This window comes from Aedes albopictus, chromosome 3 (assembly GCF_035046485.1).
Source record: "Aedes albopictus strain Foshan chromosome 3, AalbF5, whole genome shotgun sequence".
NCBI lineage: Eukaryota > Metazoa > Arthropoda > Insecta > Diptera > Culicidae > Aedes > Aedes albopictus.
In genome coordinates, this window is record NC_085138.1 from 377,956,783 (window position 1) to 377,980,482 (window position 23,700).

At 39.1% G+C, this 23,700-nt stretch overlaps 2 protein-coding genes across 2 annotated transcripts in view; one reads left to right on the top strand and one right to left on the bottom strand.

Annotated features, from left to right (window-relative positions):
* The window catches only part of LOC109399093 (eukaryotic translation initiation factor 5A), a 31,150-nt gene extending 21,389 nt beyond the window's left edge, over positions 1-9,761 (bottom strand). The window contains exon 1 of the mRNA XM_019671522.3: positions 9,612-9,761. The gene's annotated coding sequence lies outside the window, so the exon portion shown is untranslated. The remainder of the gene's footprint in view (positions 1-9,611) is intronic.
* Positions 9,762-20,750: 10,989 nt separating this feature from the next.
* On the top strand, positions 20,751-23,647 carry LOC109399103 (NF-kappa-B inhibitor-interacting Ras-like protein). Its single transcript, XM_019671547.3, has 3 exons — positions 20,751-21,016; positions 21,202-21,438; positions 21,499-23,647. Exons 1-3 carry the CDS (start codon positions 20,903-20,905, stop codon positions 21,808-21,810), a joined length of 663 nt encoding a protein of 220 aa, XP_019527092.2. The 5' UTR covers positions 20,751-20,902; the 3' UTR covers positions 21,811-23,647.
* Positions 23,648-23,700: the final 53 nt, after the last annotated feature.

A 23,700-nucleotide genomic window follows, 5' to 3' on the forward strand; every position in this document is an offset into this window, starting at 1 on the left:
AAACAATTGGCAAACTCACATTTGCACCAGAGAGAGAACAATGCGTTATGGATGTTCGAACTTGAATACTATCAAGAGCTTTTTATTCATTCTTTTTCTCTTCTCTTTTTTTCATCTTTGGAATTTCTCCAAAAAATTTTAGAGCGTTTCCTCCAAGAGTTCTTTATTTGCTTTTGGAAATCCGTTCTGGAAATCCTCCAGGTGTAACTTCTGTAAACCATTTGACAGTTTCTCCTAAAAATCTCCCATAAGTTTCTTTCGGAGCATCGGAGCACGGAGCATCTTGTTATTCTTGGTGTAACTGGAGCAAAGCCTGTTTCTCAGCTCAGTGTTTTATGAGCGCTTTCACAGTTTACAACTGAGAGCTTCCTTTGTCAATGATAATTTTGCATGTGTGTGTAATGTGGCAGACACGAAGATAGGGGTTGTGTGCTAGTAGTGGACCCTGCGCCTATAGTGGACCCCCCACAGAAAAACTCGAATATAAATGCTCAAATCAACTGTTTCCAGGCAACTTCCACCGAGGGAACATCAATAACATTGCTACACAGCAGTTCCTGGCAAACAAATGACCCAGTGGCCGCATCAATCGGTTATTTTAACTATTTAATGAATGTAAACACTCAAAAGGGTCCACTATACGCACACACAGGGAGGGTCCACTATAGGCACCGTCGGCGGCGTGACAGCTAACGTGGAAGTCAAATGGGGGGTCCACTATAGGCGCCAAGATATTTGTAAATAATCCTATAATGGACCCTGGTGGTGTCCATTATAGGCAACATCGATGCTTATTTTCAAATGCGTATTTCACAGAAATAATTTATAATTGTTGTATGTTTGATGGTCTTAACATAGAGAGGGGACATGATACTCCGAGGTCACTGGACAACATTCAGAGATAAAAAAGGGTGTCTATGTCTATGCTAACGCCTTCAGAGTACTATTCTTAAGAAATATACAAAGAGCAAAAAGAAAAAAAAAATGTGTCGTAGCTAATTTTTAAAGATTTGATATTTCTGAAAATTATTCGAAGACAGCTACCAGAACTAGCGTTTTTAGCCGATATGGGCAACTAGTTTTTCTGACAGCTTCCCCAAACAATAATCAGATAATATCCTCAGTTATTTTATAATACATTCTGAAAATTATTTCAAGCTGATTACCAATAGTGTCAATAGGCACCAGCATCATCTCCAAATAACTCTTCTTCCATTCGATATTGTAAAGAAATTTGTCAAACCCTATTTATCAATATACTAGCTGTCCCGGCAAACGTCGTACTGCCTGCCTACTGTGTTTTTTGACATGCATCTCTATAGGGACGTCCCCCGCCAGGTCACCTGTATGGGAACCTCCCGTTCCAGAGGCCGGAGAGGTCTCACACCAAGCTAAGAACCTTCCCCGGCCCCGACAGTAGCCACGTACAAAATTTCACACCGATCGGTCCAGTAGTTTTCGAACCCATAGCGGTCAGACAGACAGACAGACAGACAGACAGACAGACAGACAGACAGACAGAAATTCATTTTTATATATATAGATAGTCAATAATGTATCAAATTGTGTTTCTAATTTCGCTAGTCGTCTTCTGCATATCTGTGATCATCTCAGTCCAAAGTAATATTATATCCATCGTAACCCTTTACAATGTCAACCGTCCTAAATCCTAACTAAATTCCTGCTTTTTTGATCAGTGAAATAATACCGTCTAAGATATAAAAACAAACAAGTTCAGTCAACTGATTTTTGTCAAAAATAAAAATGATAATGATTATTTGTCAACTTTTATAAATTCACAAAACCCATAAAAATAAGAAATACAAATACAAACTCCTATAATCAACAGTTTTATCTTTACCTAATCAGTCCATAATGTTCTAATTGTAATGAATCTAATCTGTAAGGCTGTAAGTCAACTTATCCTAGCGTCCCCTGTCCTGTGTACTAACGAATTCAAGTAACGAATGATGAGTGTAACGCAGAGACCTCCTCTACCCACTCTTGCGTTACGTTAAATTTAACAATTATTGTTAAATTTGAGAAAATTCAAAAAATGCAAAGATTAGGTCTATGCAAGCTGAATTATAATTTGTTTTTGACTTGTGATAAATGCACGACGGATACTCCTTTGGTTCCCATTAACACTTACGGCGATTCCTTCACTTGCGCTCAACTCGTAAACTAGATATATCTAGCTCAAAGTCCAAGCGGTGGTGAATGAACTGGCGCTAAAGTGCTAATGGGTTAAGCCCTCCCATCGCGTCAAGATCGAATATCCAGGGGGAGGGATAGAGAGGGGACATGAAACTTATTATAAAATTCCACTTTGGAACAATCCACTGACGTAACATAGCTAAAAAGTCGCAGAAGTAAATTTCGATGGCTTAGGGAGTCCACTACTAGCACCCAAACCCTACCTATGCCCAAGGACAAGGACGTCAAGAGAATTTCCTTTTTTACGGCAAGTTTCTGGATTAACCGGGTATCAAAGCCACAGCATGATCATGTTGGATACGCACGCCTTATAAAGGCGTGAATCAACGTAAATAATTTTTCAATGCTTCACAGCAACCAAAACTTGTTCGTTTCGATTATAGGTTTCGACTGGATGACTGTTGATTTTTCTAAAGAATTTCGGTCTGCAGTCTAACAAATTGCGTTGATTAATTATTTACCATCATCGACGTTTCGGTCTGGCTATTGAACCATCTTCAGGGCTCGATACACTTATCACCAAGTCACACAATTTTCACACAAGTCATTACCACAGACAAACAGACGTAATACTTCGAACAATTTTCACACAAGTCTAATCCATTACCACAGACAAACAGACGTAATACTTCGAACATTTTTCGATTCACATCATAGTCACGGTAACATGTTCGCCCAATGCTAAAAGGACTGAGTTTGGCCGACCATCAACTAGATGGCGGTAGTGGGCAAACGTCAAACTCGAGCAAAAACGATGCGAGCGCCACGGATGGCCAGTTGGCCAACTATCAATTTTTTAAATAGACCGTTAAACTGATGTACGATGGGAATCATAAGAGTGTTACGTCTGTTTGTCTGTACCATTACAATGCCAAGGACTTCCTATTCTGGATAGACTGCCTATTAATTCAAACTTGCAATCATATGGAGGCAGGACGTTTATTATTAACTGAACAACTCCAAATCCCAAGATAACTTTCGTGGAAATTTGAAAAAAAAAATACATTCAAGACCATGCTTTCCATGCTAAACCCTTGCAAAACAGGTTATTGGAGGATCCTGGTGATGTTATTATGTATTAACGTCTGAGACAGAATATCAAACTTTCTTGAGAAGGTCGATAAAGTGCCTAAAATGTTGGCCAGACAATTTGCTACCAAATTTAAGATTTGCATTCGATCTCCTTCGTTAAGTTTTATTTCACATTGGAAATACCGTGGGGTTCCCTAATTTCGCGCGGGTCCAAATTTCGCTCACTGATAATATTTAGAGATCATAATCATGGAACAGGAAGCAATCAGTGAAGTACTAGATTGAAAGTAGTGAGCTGGATTTTTGTATGGTGAGATGATCAATTCTCCGTTTCTGCAAAGAAATGCTGCAAACAGCGTGGGTTATATGATTTCTTGTCTAATTTGATGCTGTTTGAGCAAAAGTTGGGGTAACTGTGTTGTTGTATTATTTATTTCTTGCAACTTCAACAACACAGTTACCCAAAGTTTTGCTCACACAGCATCAAATTAGGCAAGAAATCATATAACCCACGCTGTTTGCAGCATTTCTTTACAGAAACGGAGAATTGATCATCTCACCATACAAAAATCCAGCTCACTACTTTCAATCTAGTACTTCACTGATTGCTTCCTACTAATGGGGCACATTCGGTGAAGTACTAGATTTGTAATATTGAGCTGAAGTTTTGTATGGTGAAAAGGTCAATTCTTCATATCTGAAATGAAATAAATGGTATAAAAAGCGTGGGTGTTTTGATTTCTTGACTAATTTTAAGATGTTTGAGCAAACATTTGGAAAACTGTGATGTTGAAGAGACAGGAAATGGAGAAAACAATAACACATTTAAAGACAGACTTGTTAGGATCCCAAAATGGCCGACTTTGGCACCTACTCACGATTTTGAGAGCACAAATCTCCTCGTAAACAAAACCAACGCACATGATCTTCTTATTTTAAGCTTATTACAAGTGAGCAAGACGAGAATAATGAAATGCACTGTTGTTTGAAGCTTGCTTCTTGAGATTTGTGCGTTTGAAGTTCTGATGCACTGTTGAAGCGGGATTTTAAGACGTTTGTCATTAATCAAAGTTTTGCTCAAACAGCATCAAATTATGCAAGAAATCATAATAAACACGCTTTTTGCAGTATTTTATTGCAGATACGGAAATTTTGTTTTCTCATCATACAAAAATATAGCTCATTACTACAAATCTAGTATCTCACCGATTGTGTCCTATTCTTTATTACACCTACAAAGCTAGAGCCATGAAGATGTTTGACACTTCTCAAGTAATTTTGACAGACCACACACATGCACGAAAAAGACGGATCTGTATATGATCCTACTTTATCGATCTTGTTGCCGTCCTATTCATGCTCATGTTAAATCTGTCAAAATGACCTGAGTTTCCACCCGACCGACGAGGTGCACAGGCTTGCTGGTGTTGAACGAATCGACGACTGGTTCCAGAGACTAGTTCCCAAATTCCTGCTAAGCTGCTCGACCTCTATAAATCCTCTTTTACAAGAGTTGGCCGCATAGTTTTTGTAGTTTTTGTTGTACTGTGATATTAGTTTTTTTAAGTTTCCTTTTCTATCCCGTTTTTCTGTAGTTATTTCGAAGGTTTTTGTTTGTATTTTCCTTCCATGTTCATTTGTAGTTGGTTCGTTATAAATACTAAATGTAGTCTTGTTTATATAATCGATGTAAGGAATTCCGTATCACGATGAAGAACTTTATGTACAAAAATGTATTGGATAAATCTACGAAATAAACAATAATAATAATAATAAAAAAAATGACCTGAGAGTTGTCAGTCATTTTGAGGTTACTTTCATTGGTGTAATAAAGAATTGTGGAATTGTCAAAATTTCACTATTATAGCAGAAGTGAAATTTGAACAATTCAGGCCAAACATTTCAATAGGTCCTATCTGCATTTGAGAGGCTCTCTTTGTTCACTTTCTCTTTCAATTATTGCAATGTAATGGTACACTTTTCAACTATTTTTGCAGTACAAATCAAAAGACGATTGTTTTGACCATCGTTCAATCCAAGGAGACAATCACAATACAAATAAACAGTTAAGATATTAACGAAAGAGAGGGAAACCAAAGAGAGCCTCTCTTCTGCAGATAGGACCTTTAGACATGTTTGGCCTGAATTGCACAATTCGCCCCCTTAATGCTAGAACTCGTTTTTGGAAGTGCGGATAAAAACGACTGGTAAAACTAAACCTGCTATAAAACAAACACTTTGTTAGTCTTAAAAGATGAATCATTATATGTTTTCGTAGATCGAATGGATAAACTTTTCTTTATTATGGTGTATGCTCAGATATAAACAAAACTCTCGAAATTTCGTAAAACCAGTTGCCTAGTTTTAGCATTAAGGGGGCGAATTAGTTTTATGATTGATATATAAATCAGTGAGCGAACTTTGAATTCGCACGAAATGGATCATTGAAGCAAACTTTTCTAGCATTCATTATTGCATTTGAGTTCAGCTAACTGTCAGCATTATCGATCTCATCGTATCGTGGCCTATTAATTTTGACCAGCTCTGTAATGTAAGAGAACCGCCTTGAAAATAAAGAAGGAACATACTAACGAGCCTGGATAAAACAAAGAGGAGAAACGTCAAAATCGGAACAGTCGATTTTCTGTCATCCCCATAGTTCCAATCGTGCAGGAGACCTGTCAAAAAGACAAGGATTCGTCACTTTGGTATACTCGAGACACGAGATTTAGATCATACCAGATGATTTGGGAAAATGGGTCATCCGAGGAAAAGTAGCAAAACCGTTAGAAATTTCCGGAAGAAATTTGGGTCGTCCACCCTTGAGGATTTCTTAAGAAAACTTGGGATGCTACGCGCATGTTTCAAAACATTGTTAGAAGAAGTATTTATAAGGACTTGGAGGCAATGTTGTAAAGTGTCAAATAAAAATGCTCTAGGGAAGTGGAACCATCTCGGCAGGGCTCCTATTTTGGGCACTTTTCTGCTGCAACTTAGCCAATTTTAAACCAATTGACACAATTTTTGGAACGCGGTGAGATACGCGTAGTATCTAGCCGTGTACAAAATTTAAAGTCAATTGATTTGGAAATGACCAAGTTATGGCGAAGAGTGCCCAGAATATCGGCCACTGCCCAAGTTGCTCGCTACCCTATATAATCAATTTCAAGACTTTTTCTAAAATTCGCGAACATATCTAGCCCAGAGCTGGTTAATCAAGGCTATCGTGCTCCTTGATTGAAATAAGTCAAAATAACGTTCTGCTTTCAAAACAACGTGTTGATAGTAAATTGTTGATTGAGGCATCACAACCGAATATCTTTGTTAGTTGCCATTCATTGGAACACCTGTTGAGATTGATCGGGTAAATCATTGCCTACATCGTGTGCGGCAAACAGAAACACGTGCTGGTGAGGCGCTAAGTCGCGCACACCTCGATGCCTAGCAACCGATAACGCAAGGCAACCAACCACTGTGTGCTTGTCATACGCGCAAAAATCCAAAAATGCGTGCGTCTCGTGTGAGAGGTGACGACAAACCATCAACGTGGTGGAACGCTACCGAATGAATCAATTCGACTGCAACTTGGAAGCATGATTCCAGGGTAGTGTGGAAAAAAAGTGCAATTCTGGAGGTTCTAAAAATAGCACAACACTTCCAATCGGAACGGAAAATAAACCCACGTCGCCGCCGCCGTCGTCATCGTCGATGGTGACGGTGGGTCGATGATGTCTTGTTCGAATGCGCGCGGTTGGAGGGTAGGTACGTGGTTTCGCCTACTCTGCACAACTCATCCGGCTTCGGTTCCAACCAAGTGTGCTGGCAACATTGGTTATTTCAACAGCAGCAGCAGCAGCATGCACGCGCGAATAACGGGAGAAGTGTAACAAGAGGGATACTGCCCATGATCGCATAATTGTCCCATATGAATAGGAAACCCAGCAAAGATGGGACTGATATGCGATCATGGGCAGGATAGGTGGCAGTCGTCTGCCAATTTTTTGATTCCTTTTGCACACACATTTTCCTCCTATCGCTTACTTTGTGTGATGTACCTACATGTTGTGTGTGCATTTTGCTTCTAGTTTTTTATGGTAGGGTGGTCCAGGAATACATCAAACTGAGCGATTACGAGGCGAAATTCGTGATAACAGGCCAAACATTTCAATAGGTCCTATCTGCATTTGAGAGGCTCTCTTTGTTCACTTTCTCTTTCAATTATTGCAATGTAATGGCACACTTTTCAACTACTTTTGCAGTACAAATCAAAAGACGATTGTTTTGACCATCGTTCCATGCAAGGAGACAATCATAATTCAAATAAAAAGCTGAGATATTAACGAAAGAGAGAGAAAGCAAGGAGAGCCTCTCTTCTGCAGATAGGACCTTTAGACATGTTTGGCCTGATAACTTCAGTCATCTTGATTAAACGCAAAAATCTTCCTGTGATTGATACAAACCAATTCAAGACCAACAATTGAAAAGGCCGCAACAACATTTTGTAAACAAACATGTTTCTATCGACTTGAGGCCTTTTGAACTCCACCCACACATCTCACCACCACTAACAGAAAGCGCAAACAACAAGCTTTCTGATAGTGGTAGTGAAATGCGTGGGTGGATCTCAGAATGCCTCAAGTCGACAGAAACGTGTTTGTTTACGCAATGTTGATGTGGCCTTTTCAATTGTTGGTCTGGAATTGTAATTGATTTTTTTTTTAAATGGAAACAGCTTGTACGTGTAGTTACGTCCACTCCTCTTCTTGGTGTAACGTCCTAATTGGAACAAAACCTGTTTCCCAGCGTGTTCTATGAGCACTTCCACAATTATTAACAGAGAGCTTCCTCTGCCGAAGATCATTTTGCATGTGTATATCGTGTGGTAGACACGAAGGTACCTATTGACCAATCCAAATTCCTGTGTGGTAGTGGTTTGTGTTCAGATTTCCCGTGTTAATCTATCTGTAAGAACTTTGTAAACATCTTTTGTTCTCACGTATATGGATAGGCTTGCATTAGGTTTCGTGAGATAAAATTTGGAGAACTCAATGAAGTAAGTCAAGACACGCCAAGATTGACTACTACTCTTTATACATGAAGTTTTAATTTATATCATATCGCTTTTTCCTGGCTGATATGTAGGAAGGTTAAAGATTGTTGTTGCTTGTTCTATAAAAGGACAGTGTCCTTTCCCTCACGAAAATGCCATAGCATCGGCATGTGAAAACATTCAAAGTAGGTCAGCATTCGGAATTGGATAAAACTTGACCACCCTAATAATCATCAGCAAGAACGATGACGAATACATGCAAGGGGTGGTGAACTCAACACCCTGCTGCTGCAGCTTGCCAGATATCCATTTGCTCCCCTCGTCATCACGTCCCTTGCGTGCGTGCTAGAACCACTGCTCTTCCCCATACAGGCAGGTGTAAACACTAGAAATTCCTCCGCGCGGGGAACCGTAGCCAACAGCCCATGCGGTTCTTCGCTCGGACACCGAACGGTGGAGCAGAAAGCGCATCCCCGCAGAGGTCTCTCGATAACGCAGGAATCTTGATTCAGCTGATAACATTTGAAGCTTATTCTGCGGGAACGAAACAGAAGCCACGTCGACGGAATTCGTCCACCTAGTGGGATGGAACTTCTTCCTCGCACAATTAGCACTGGAAACGTGTTCTCGTCGTCGCGCCGCTTCGGAAGCGGTTTCTTTTTCTTCTTTCGCCTGCTCATTCGTTGTCTTTTCTCCGAGAACTGCGAGCTTTCCCAAGTTACACATGAATTCGCGTTGTAAATATCAATGTAAATATGCACAATCCAACTGGTAGGCAATGATCGAAACAGACCGATTCTTCCAGATAACAAAACTGTCCAATCTTCACCGAGAAAACACCATAAAAGTTCAAAAACCGATTGCCAACCGGACAGTAAATCACCTCCAGTGGGGTCAAAAATTTTTGCACAGCACAGCACCAGCAATGTAGGTAAATCTTCCAGTGAGCATCATCGGAGGCCGATGGCACTTTTTCCTGCTGACCACTCATTCGTTCGTCCACTGCTTGCCCCCGGTGCGTCCCCTTTGGTCAATCCAGCAATAAAAAAAAAATCTTCACACATTCACCCAGTGCCGATACCCAATCCAAAAAATCGACGAGCACCTTCCTTCACACCACTCACTGGCTGGTAGGTGCAGGTAGGTCGAAAATTTTCGGATTTTTCACCAAATAACACCGCCTCCGAGGGTAGCTTCCAGCATTCCGGCAACCGTTCAAACCAATCGCTTCCGGCAGCACCAACAATTACCGTCCAGCAGCACAATTTACAGCACTTTTTCACTTCACTAGCGGCAGAAAACCCCAACTCACATGTGGAGATCAAAATGGTCACGGACAAAAGAAGATCGCAACTATGGCGTTAGGTTGCGGAAATACATCGCTCGGCGAGGTGCGACCGAAAGGCAACGACTTACTGGCGGGCCGACGGGTGGGCGAAAGAGATGCACGCAAGCTTGAAGCGATGACAGACCGGCTGTCAAAGTTTGCGTTTCGGGTGGGCGACGTGTCAGCGCGGTTTCCGGCGACCGGCCGGGTGACCAGGTTGATCTGGTACTTCCCGAGTGGAAAAAGTAGACCTGCACACTAGGATTTAGATGTTCCAGCTCAGTAATTTTTTCACTGAGTGCAGTATTTTTTTCATCTTTTTACTGAGTTTTCAACAGCAGATTTATCTCGGTACACTCGGTAATCGTATTTACCGTTCACCAGTAACGATATTTACCGTGTATCAGTAACTTTTGACAGTTTATTATCTGAGCTCGGTAACTCATTTATAGAATATCCGCAAAAGAAACAACCGAGCGTACAGAGTTAAATCTGCTGTTGAGAACTCAGTAAAAAGATGGGAAAAATACCGAGCTGATCTTAGTGTGTGTTCAGGAGAAATTATGGCGCCAGCACCAAATCGACATCATCAATCATAATACCCATGCTTTTGAACCATTTCATGGTCCACTGCACGGATTTAAGCTGGCCTGCTTATTCTTACAGAAAATTTGACGCTTGAGCGGTGCCGACAGCTCTCATACGTCAAATTTCGTGTGAGAGTAAGCAGGCCAGTATAAATTCGTGCAGTAATCCATTGCAGAAATGGAGAATCGGCCTACTCACCATATAAAAAATCAGCTCATTATGTACTTCAATTCTAGTACTTCACCGAAATGTTTCAAATGATGATGATTGTTGACGACGGCCCGAATAAAAAATACAGTAGAAAAACCGAACGTTGTATTGTAACAGTACTATTTAAAACCATATTTTTACAATAGACAACACTGTAAAAATAAAAAATACAAAAACAATTAGATGTAATGTAAACACCATACCGTGAATTGTAAATAACATTTTTACAATATATTATACAGGTTGTTAAGTATCGTAACAATATAAAAAAATATTTTTCTCCATATATATTTTTTTGCAAAACCATACATTTTATTGTTAATGAATTGTTCAAAATACTGATACGTGGGTTTAAATATACCGTACATTGTATGGTACATGAATGGTTTCAAACAATAAAATGTACCGTAAACAAATTGTTTTTAATTGTTATTTCACTGCTGGATATACATTTAATCAAATGGTTTTGGAATGGTTTTCTTTTGTTATGTTGTATTGTTTTATATACATAAACCATACATTGTTATATTATCTTGCCATTTTCCTCCTGTTAATGGCATCTTAGGCTTATTAGATTTATTAGAATGCGCTGTGGGAATTCTCCAGAGCGTTTTGGATAACCCCTCATATATAGGATCGCCAACGTCTAAGTCTGAGTAGTCTCTGATTGCATTAACAGTTAAAGCTTAGGCTCCCATGCCCCACCAGCCAGATAACCGGGTTTTGCAAACTTAGCATTATTTGTGGCAACACTTTGAGCGGCATGATGGAACTATGCCGAGCGCGCTAAGTGTTATTAGATCACTAATGTAGTTGCATGAAGTGGGTGACGAGGTACATAAGTATCATTACAGCGTGCTTAACTGTTATTGCAATATTGAGGCACCAGTTTGACTAAAGTTTGAAATACATAACAACTCATGAAATAACTGTCAAGTTCGATTCAAATATAAGTTAGGTTAAAAAGCGAACCCGCAGACGAACCTATATTAAAAGTCATTTCAGTGTTCAGTCCAGTCCATATGTTAAAGATGGCTCTACGTCAAAGATAAAGTTTGTCAATCGCATTTGATTCGATTGTGGTCGAAGGCAAGTTCACATGAGAGAAGAGGAGAAAACACCCCTAAATGCAAATACAGCAAGAATAGTGTTGAACTCATCCACTGATTTACGGTAATCTGACCTGCATCTTTCCGGGTTGGCCTACATTCGTATTTTTCTCGTCGCACTCTACACACCTAGCCTGCCATATCTCTTGGACCCCTGCTTGGACCTGCAGTTCTTAGGACATCTGGTGTACCACTGATTTAAACATGTTATTGACTTTAAATTGATGTTTCAACTTATTCACTTTTTTTCTCTTTGCTTTCATTTGCATCAAAAAAGTCACAAACATCAACAAAACAAAGCACAGAAAAAAATCTTAAACTGAATAAATCTGGTGTTCGATTTGAATAGGTCGAAAGGGCCCATATAGCCGAGGCGGTAAACGCACGGATATTCAGCATGACCATGCTGAGGGTGACGGGTTCGATTCCCGGTCGGTCCAGGATCTTTTCGTAAAGGAAATTTCCTTGACTTCCTTGGGCATAGAGTATCTTCGTGCCTGCCACACGATATACACATGCAAAATGGTCATTGGCAGAGGAAGCTCTCAGTTAATAACTGTGGAAGTGCTCATCCAGCAGGCTTTGTCCCAGTGAGGACGTTACGCCAAGAAGAAGAGAAGAAGAGAAGGTCGAATCTGCATGTAGGAATCACAGCAAACATACGACCTATTCAAATCGAACACCAGAAATAATTAAAAATTCACGGAAAAATAATGTTTCGGAAAAGTGAATGGTTCAAACGTAAGAAAAACAGTATAATAAATTGTTACATAAAAATCCAATGTAAATGTATAGTATAGCGAACCATATCATTACAATACACTTTATTGTAGCTGGTACACTGTATGGTGCAGGAATGGTTTTCACCATACACTCTATGGTTAGTTTTTATCCGGGGGGGCACACCGTTGCGAAGGGGGACGGTATTCGATTCCGCGTGTGCCGATCAACAGGCAAGAGAAACGCACTGAATAAACTGTCGACGACCGAAACTACTTACTGATACTCGGAGGATTGAGCGGTAGATAATAAAAATCGATTGGTCCAAATCGAATATGGGAGCAATCAACTGGCCTTCCTAGATCCGGTCAAATTCTTTCGCATTCGAAGACGTGACTTAGTCGGATGAGGAAAAGTTGATCGCAATGCATTTATATTTTTTCTAGACTCATGCCAAAGTTACTCGCATTCGGAACCGTGGCGTACCAGAGTGAGAAAATAAATGCTTGCCCACACTTGAATCGGTGTCAAACTGGCCTTTTCAGACTCTTGCCAAAGTTACTCGCATTCGGAACCGTAGCGTGCCAGAGTGGAAAAAGTTTGATCGATTCAGTATGATTTAGGACTTCCTCGATTCTAAGTACCAAGTAACTCTTTTCAAAGACTTAAGTTTTCCAATCAAGCTCCAGCCAACTCCTTTCGCATTCGAAGGCTTGGGTAATAGGAGGGATTAGAAAAGATTAAGCTTCTCAAAAGGCTTGGTAAGAAGGATTTCGAGTAGCAAGTAAATGAGCGTTCTGTAGCTTGTGACGTACAAGGCAAAACTGCTACCGTCTTCATTGTTCGATCGCTTTTTATACTATCGTCCAGACATTATTCGCACCCTCTTTTTACATGTTTTTTTCCTGATTCCTACGTAAAGCATATTAATTATATGTGTATCGTCCAGAAACTATGCTCACCCTCTTTACATCATTCTAACTTGTATACATACAATCCTGCAATGAATCTTTCCAACAAGTTTTGCTAACAAGTTTTGCTAACAAATAATTAATCCCTGATCAAAACCTTTTCTGGTATTTTGACCATTACAATACATTGGGGTTGTGTTCTTGACTTTACGTTAGTTGTGAGCATAGATAATTGATTACAATTTTATATCCAATCGGTGCATGTCTGGAATTAACAATTACAAATGGCGTAGCTTGTATTCTAGTTCCATGAATTTCACAATGTTGCGTAATTATATATAATGCTTATGGTAAGTGGATATGTAGTTCTATCCGATTGCGCAACATTAAATCCGATGGTGAAATTCCATACCGCGCTTGCGCATTTACGCTGTGAAACCGTGAACATACTTGAATATGATACCGTTTCTAATATGAATTAGAATGATTCATCCCCATGCATGCTATGAGTATGCGTTCCGGGCTAATCGATTACTACGCACGCGCGGTTTGTTCCGTTCTTGATCAACCATCCCCGATGCTGCGCTATCGTAGCATATCGTAGACAACATTGTGTGAAAGGTGGCTCGTTTCCAATGCAAACTGATTGATTTTGCATATTGCAATTAACACTGGTTTTCATGAATATGTGGCCAACACGATTCACAAAACATTACCTTTACAATTATTATACAAGCTTTTGTGTTAGATTATTACAAGCGATTTGCTTAATGCTAGATGTAGGAAATTATTGGAATTAGTGTGCTGTGTGTGTGATGATGATGATGATGATGATGATGATGATGATGATGATGATGATGATGATGATGATGATGATGATTGTTGGGAGGCTCGGAGATCTTTTAAGACAAACTCGCTTTTTGTTGTTGGAGTTGCTTCAAAGCTGTATTCAAATTCAAGAAATATAAATGGTTACCACAGAGAAACAGACATCACACTCTGCTCGCCTTGCATCGATCACCTTTTTAACGGCTGATTCAAATATTCGGTAGTAGGTCGATTGGCCACTCGCGGCGCTGGCATCGATTTTGCTCATAGTGGTTTCGCAGGACGGTGTCACGAACACTAATGCAAATCTACTGGTTGAAAATATGCCCATGTGGTTTTGCTGGGAACAGCTGATCTTTGTTTACTATTTTCAACCAGTAACTCAAGTGGTGTTCGTGTGAATCAGCGTGTACGTACACGCAAACTATTAAAAGCAGAAACCACTATGTTTGACGTTTACTCACTACCGCCACCTAGTGATAGCCCGGCCAAACAAAATGAATTTAGCATTGGGCGATTACGTTTTCGTGACGACGTTTTTTTTATTAAATTTTCTTCTATAAGTGTAACGTCTGTTTCTCTGTGTGGTTACAGTTACCACAGAGAACAGACATCCAAGTCCTGTTCCTAAACTGTGTAAGGAATTTAACGGTCATTTGAAATCGGCAACACAAGTGGCAATAGCGTGGCGCTGCAATCGGTTAATTTCTCATACTAATTTAATTCACCACTTGAAATGTTTCAATTCACCACTGACTGTGGCAATATGGTGTTTGGTGGCGTCAGTGTTGTCATCGTGTATTGGTTTGCAACCTTACTCAAGTAAAGATTCAAATCCTTACACAACTTTCCGAATGATATTTGTTCTAGCCTGGATGTCTGTTCTCTGTGCAGTTACTGTTAAAATGAAATATCACGTCAATCTTAATTTCTCCTTCCTTCCGCAGCTAGGGGGATGATGATGATGATGATGATGATGATGATGATGATGATGATGATGATGATGATGATGATGATGATGATGATGATGATGATGATGATGATGATGATGATGATGATGATGATGATGATGATGATGATGATGATGATGATGATGATGATGATGATGATGATGATGATGATGATGATGATGATGATGATGATGATGATGATGATGATGATGATGATGATGATGATGATGATGATGATGATGATGATGATGATGATGATGATGATGATGATGATGATGATGATGATGATGATGATGATGATGATGATGATGATGATGATGATGATGATGATGATGATGATGATGATGATGATGATGATGATGATGATGATGATGATGATGATGATGATGATGATGATGATGATGATGATGATGATGATGATGATGATGATGATGATGATGATGATGATGATGATGATGATGATGATGATGATGATGATGATGATGATGATGATGATGATGATGATGATGATGATGATGATGATGATGATGATGATGATGATGATGATGATGATGATGATGATGATGATGATGATGATGATGATGATGATGATGATGATGATGATGATGATGATGATGATGATGATGATGATGATGATGATGATGATGATGATGATGATGATGATGATGATGATGATGATGATGATGATGATGATGATGATGATGATGATGATGATGATGATGATGATGATGATGATGATGATGATGATGATGATGATGATGATGATGATGATGATGATGATGATGATGATGATGATGATGATGATGATGATGATGATGATGATGATGATGATGATGATGATGATGATGATGATGATGATGATGATGATGATGATGATGATGATGATGATGATGATGATGATGATGATGATGATGATGATGATGATGATGATGATGATGATGATGATGATGATGATGATGATGATGATGATGATGATGATGATGATGATGATGATGATGATGATGATGATGATGATGATGATGATGATGATGATGATGATGATGATGATGATGATGATGATGATGATGATGATGATGATGATGATGATGATGATGATGATGATGATGATGATGATGATGATGATGATGATGATGATGATGATGATGATGATGATGATGATGATGATGATGATGATGATGATGATGATGATGATGATGATGATGATGATGATGATGATGATGATGATGATGATGATGATGATGATGATGATGATGATGATGATGATGATGATGATGATGATGATGATGATGATGATGATGATGATGATGATGATGATGATGATGATGATGATGATGATGATGATGATGATGATGATGATGATGATGATGATGATGATGATGATGATGATGATGATGATGATGATGATGATGATGATGATGATGATGATGATGATGATGATGATGATGATGATGATGATGATGATGATGATGATGATGATGATGATGATGATGATGATGATGATGATGATGATGATGATGATGATGATGATGATGATGATGATGATGATGATGATGATGATGATGATGATGATGATGATGATGATGATGATGATGATGATGATGATGATGATGATGATGATGATGATGATGATGATGATGATGATGATGATGATGATGATGATGATGATGATGATGATGATGATGATGATGATGATGATGATGATGATGATGATGATGATGATGATGATGATGATGATGATGATGATGATGATGATGATGATGATGATGATGATGATGATGATGATGATGATGATGATGATGATGATGATGATGATGATGATGATGATGATGATGATGATGATGATGATGATGATGATGATGATGATGATGATGATGATGATGATGATGATGATGATGATGATGATGATGATGATGATGATGATGATGATGATGATGATGATGATGATGATGATGATGATGATGATGATGATGATGATGATGATGATGATGATGATGATGATGATGATGATGATGATGATGATGATGATGATGATGATGATGATGATGATGATGATGATGATGATGATGATGATGATGATGATGATGATGATGATGATGATGATGATGATGATGATGATGATGATGATGATGATGATGATGATGATGATGATGATGATGATGATGATGATGATGATGATGATGATGATGATGATGATGATGATGATGATGATGATGATGATGATGATGATGATGATGATGATGATGATGATGATGATGATGATGATGATGATGATGATGATGATGATGATGATGATGATGATGATGATGATGATGATGATGATGATGATGATGATGATGATGATGATGATGATGATGATGATGATGATGATGATGATGATGATGATGATGATGATGATGATGATGATGATGATGATGATGATGATGATGATGATGATGATGATGATGATGATGATGATGATGATGATGATGATGATGATGATGATGATGATGATGATGATGATGATGATGATGATGATGATGATGATGATGATGATGATGATGATGATGATGATGATGATGATGATGATGATGATGATGATGATGATGATGATGATGATGATGATGATGATGATGATGATGATGATGATGATGATGATGATGATGATGATGATGATGATGATGATGATGATGATGATGATGATGATGATGATGATGATGATGATGATGATGATGATGATGATGATGATGATGATGATGATGATGATGATGATGATGATGATGATGATGATGATGATGATGATGATGATGATGATGATGATGATGATGATGATGATGATGATGATGATGATGATGATGATGATGATGATGATGATGATGATGATGATGATGATGATGATGATGATGATGATGATGATGATGATGATGATGATGATGATGATGATGATGATGATGATGATGATGATGATGATGATGATGATGATGATGATGATGATGATGATGATGATGATGATGATGATGATGATGATGATGATGATGATGATGATGATGATGATGATGATGATGATGATGATGATGATGATGATGATGATGATGATGATGATGATGATGATGATGATGATGATGATGATGATGATGATGATGATGATGATGATGATGATGATGATGATGATGATGATGATGATGATGATGATGATGATGATGATGATGATGATGATGATGATGATGATGATGATGATGATGATGATGATGATGATGATGATGATGATGATGATGATGATGATGATGATGATGATGTGTTAAACGTCTTGATCATTCCATGATTATAAAAGACACTGCCTTGCTTCGGAATCTTCTTTGGGATGTCGTATGTGGTGTTGTTTGGGTGCGTTGCTCTTGAAAATCATCTTTCATACTGTCGTTGGCGAGGGGCGAATCACTAGCGCATTTTCGATTCAGCCTTGCGTATTGACATACGCATTGGCGCATTTTGTTACACATTTGCGTATTAAGGTACGCATTTCTTAAATTGAACAATACCTGTCAAAATTTTGCAGCATGCACTTTTCAACGCATTGATGAAATTGTTCGTATTTTTATACGCATTGACAAAAAAAACTTGCATTTTTCTACGCATTGATAAAAAAACACGCATTTTTCTACGCATTGATAGAAAACACGCATTTTTATGCGCATTGGTGGAATGATTGCATTTTTATACGCATTGATAAATTACACGCATTTTCCTACGCATTAGCGTATTTTTCAACAAATTGTGTATTAAAACTCCAAAAATTCGCCATGCATTCCTGTGCATTTTTCAACGCATTGGATATTTTGGCGCATTTTTCAACGCATTACATTTTCAAATGCATTTTTCAACGCATTGGAGCATTTTGTAACGCATTTTCATCAAAACGCATTTACGAATCAGTTGTTTTGGAAGTGATCCGCCCCTCGGTCGTTGGTATCTTTGGTCATGGATCCTTGCTCAGTCTGAGCATCCCTGATTGATCTAATTTTTCCTGCTTGAAATCTTCCTTCAGCTCACCTCTGAAAGAAATATTAGCGGTTAGTTATCCGTTCTTGTTGGAGCACTGGAAAATGATGAAAATCCAAGATGAAACAGTTACCTCCACAAAAGATTGTTAGACCACGCATCCTTGCTTAATATTATTTGTGCTCTCGATCGTTAAACTGGTAAATTAGATCAAATTTAAAAGAAAACACTTTACAAACAAATTTCAATGAACTAATGAAAACAAACATGGCTACCGATCACCGCGGAATGCGGTGCTGCCAGACGAACCAGACAAAGTGGATGGACATCATCATCTATGGTACCACTAATGTTCGGAAAAGTCTCTCCACAGTGGGGTAATTTCGAACAGTAAATGGACATTAGTTGATGTTGTAACAATATCACTCAATTACTGCAATATCGTTTTACCACAAATTCATTATAAAATAAGTTTGTGGTTTTACCATAACGAACATACCATACGTAGAATGTATGATAAATAGGTGACAACAGAAATAATGGTAATGTTAATTTTCGAACCGTTTTAGGTACAGTAAATTTCTATGCGGGCATATTGCTGACTGCACCCCAAATTGGACTATCACACTATTTTTGGTACGCCTAAAAAGTGTGATAAAAGTGCACAATTGCCTCGGATCGCCTCGACGTCTGCGGTGCACTTATTCCTTGATTTACAAGGAATAAGTGCACCGAAGACCCAAACTCGAACCGACGTGGTCCTGCGCTGCAATCACATTTTGAAAGTGTGTGCACACTATTGTGTCAGTCCAATTTGGGGTGCAGTCAGCAATACCACAGACAAACAGACGTAACACCTTGAACGATTTTCATGGAAATCCATCGCCCAGTTCACACTACCATCACCTGGTGGAAAAGTTGCACCACAGACAAACAGACGTAACATCTTGAACAATTTTCATGGAAATCCATCGCCCAGTTCACACTACCATCACCTGGTGGAAAAGTTGCACGAATCACTGTGTTGTGCAATATCGTCAACAGAAGGCGCTAGTGTGAAACGTCAAACGCATAGAAAAACGATGCGCGCGCCTCTGGTTGTGAAAGCCACAACTATGAAAATTTAAAATGATCGTTAAAAGCTTGGTCTATGGAAATTTCGCAAGTGTTACGTCTGTTTGTCTGTGGTTGCACGAATCACTGTGTTGTGCAATATCGTCAACAGATGGCGCTAGTGTGAAACGTCAAACGCATAGAAAAAACGATGCGCGCGCCTCTGGTTGTGAAAGCCACAACTATGATAATTTAAAATGATCATTAAAAGCGTGGTCGATGGAAATTTCGCAAGTGTTACGTCTGTTTGTCTGTGGCAATACCTCGCATAAAGGACTAAACATAAATTACGTAATTGGGTACCGAGGATTGTTCACAATTGGCAAACTTTGACTGCGGAAAAAATCGCGACCATGACGCCGCTGGCAACACCATGATGGACACCCACCTACCCCCTCCAGCATTATGTCGTTTGTAAACAAGCTTTGCGAAATGGAAGAAATCTGGGAGCGAGTCTGGGAAGTGACACTGGTTTTCCCAAGCAAAAATATCCCAATAAAGCCGAAAAAAGACGAAAAAAAAACGGTAAACCTCTGTAAGAAATTTTGAATTAGCGAAGTACTAGAGCTGCACTGCAGAATAAAACTTCACGATAAACTCATTCGAGACACAAACCTTCGCGAAAAGTAATGCCGGGCTAACTTCACCGCCGGAGTTTGCGTTTTCTTCGATTTTTGACAGTTTTTCTGACAGTTCACAGCTTTGTTGTAAACAACGGTGAAAATTCAGTCAGCCTACAGCAGCAGTTTACGCAGTTTACGGGTTTCCCAAGCGCTTTCGCTCTTTAGTCACGATAATATTGCACCAAAAATCTAACCGAAAGTCATGATAAGTTTATAACTTGCTGCTCAAACGAATCCAATCCGGGCAAAATGTTGACCTCAAAGATAAGTAAAGTGGGTAAGGTGGTAATTTGCGGCGCCAAGGGCGTCGGAAAGACCGCCATTCTGGAGCAACTGATCTACGGCAATGTTACCATCGAGTCGGTAAGTAGACTGCGGGTGAGTAATGCACTCTGCCACCAGCAGCGGAAGCTAGCGAATAACTGGACTTTCTCTCTAATTAATGTGCAATTTATGCTTCGGGTTGGGCTGGGGGCATGGCTTGAATAATGTTTACCGCTAATCTGGTTGGTTTGATGTTTGATCGAAGAAAGCTGTTTTGTTTGCAGGAAATTCACAGCACAATTGAGGACACCTATGTGGCCAGTGTGGATACCGGAAAGGGCAGCCGAGATACGCTGCGAATCTACGACACTGCTGGACTGCAGGGAAGTGTGCAACTGCCGAGACACTACCTAGCTTACCCGGATGCCTTTATTCTAGTATACGACCCAAGTGACCCGTCCAGCTTGGATATGCTGGGTGGGATCAAGGGTGATATCGATAAGTATAAGGATAAGAAAGAGGTGAGTCAAAGGGGGGTTTATGATTCACGTATGATTCACAGTCTTGTTTTTTTTTCTCAGATATTTATCATTGTGATAGCAAATATGCGATCTCGACAGACTCGATCGGCTGGATCGTCGCCGATCAATTCCTCCCAGCAGCAGCTTCATCATCAGCTGAACAACGATGCAATCGAATCGAACCTGACGCGGGCCAACAATTGGTGCGCTCGGGAGCGGATCAAACACTACACTGTCAATGCAATGGAACGAGCTTCACTGTACGAACCGTTTGTCCAGCTGGCGAGCCGGCTGTATCCTCCTCAGACGAAGAGTAGCTTTCCGCAGCTTCGTCAGCTGACGCAGAAAACCTCCAAAGTGGACAACAGTTAGTTTAATCAATGGGCCAAGGGGAGGGTATTTTTGTACTAGGTACCAAAAATTATTGCTCGAACCAGAGCCAGAGTTAAGATTGCTTTGGTTCTGACATATTCAAAAATGAAACGATTGGAAGGAACTAAAAGTGCTCAACAGTGCTTTTCGAAGAGGTAGTATCGAAAAATCAAATATGTATGTGCTGTCCGGTAGTTTTTACTCGGGTTTTCCAATGAAGTTCTAGAATTAATCTTACAGACATTTATCCAAAGGTTTAAACGGAATTCTATCGGGTATTTTCCTAGAGATTTGAAAAGGAATCCTTAAAACATTTAAGGTTTTCTTAGATACTTTTACGAGATTATCCAAAAGTATCTCAAGGAATTCTTTCAAGTTCCATCAAGAAGCTCTTCTTAGAATAACTTGCAAGGAGTTTTTTTTTTCAGTAATTTACACAGACACTCCTACAAGAGTTTTTCTGTAAAGTCCTAAAGTTCTTCCAAATGGTTCTCCAGGGGCTGTTCAAAGATATACCTGCATGATTTTTCCTAGTAGAGTCCCTTCAGGGTATCGTCCGGACGTTCCATTTCTTCTAAGATATATCAAAAAGTTCTGTGCCGATTTCTAGGAAAATTTAACAATTTAATCCAGGAGTTTATCAGGGATATCAGGGAATGTTTAGAATTCCTCTAAAAATCTTGTAGGGAATCCTCCCAGAGCTTCTAAACAATTATCTAAGGTAACCTTCCAAACTTTCTGCAGGAAAAGAAATCCTTCATGAAACATTGTATGTATTCATAACAAGGTGAAGAAGTCCTGAAAGATTTCACTGTATTTCCTCAAATAATAGAGGAAATCCTTAAGAACTTGAGGAATTCGCGAAGGAACTCGGACTGAATTTTCAGAATTACACGCTTGGCGGAGTTATTGAAGGAATAATTACTAAAGGAATTCCAGGCAGTGACGTAGCCAGAAGTTTACTTTGAGAGGGGTTTTCAACGATCAAAAACTCCTTGAGAAATTTTTGGAGGTATTTCTAGAGAAATTCTGGAAGAAACTCCTCAAGAAACTTTAGCAGCAATTCCTTGGAGAACTATCCACAGAAACTCCAGGAGACATTGACGCATTAGTTAATGGATGAAATTTAGTAGGTAGTCTTCGGATATGTCTTTTCTCACTAAGAAAATAAATCAACAGATTTTTGAATCAATAACTTGCAAACAAGTACATAGTATTTAAGGTGAAACATCAAGAAAATCCTTTGAAATTTTGCATACAAACTTTAAAGACACAAATCTGCCGAATGAATCATCGAATCAAGCCGTACTTGTTTATCCCGGCTTTGCTCACTTGCAAAAAGAGGCAGCTTTTCCAAATCAAGAGCATTTGTTTACGATTTTTTAAGATTGGTGCTCTTGAAAACGTGAGTAGGAGACCAAGTCGGCCATTATGGCAGCCATGTTTGTATTCTTTGATGTTTCTCCTTAAACTCTTGTAAATCTAAAACGAGTCCCACAACTCGAGAAATTGACTGAAGAGCACCGATACTACCGAACTTCGAAGCACCGTTGAACTCACTCTTAGTGACTGTACGTTGCAATTATTATCATTACTAGACTATCATTATTATTTTTTCCTTTTCTGTTCAGGGAACCCGTTAGACTGCACTCAATTTTTAGAATAATTGAACAATGTATATTTAAGAAGTAAATGCACCATTGGTCATTTTTCGCGCGTTAGGTTTATTTCTAGCTCTTAAGTATCGCACCCAGTTCTATAAAGCGCCTCTGCTTCCTAGTAGTCATCTATCGAAACGTGTATCTCCTGAAAACGTACTTACTAGTGTAAGAATATATGAAAACAAGTTAAGTTAGGATTAGCCCAAGCTGCATTGAATCCAAATCAAAA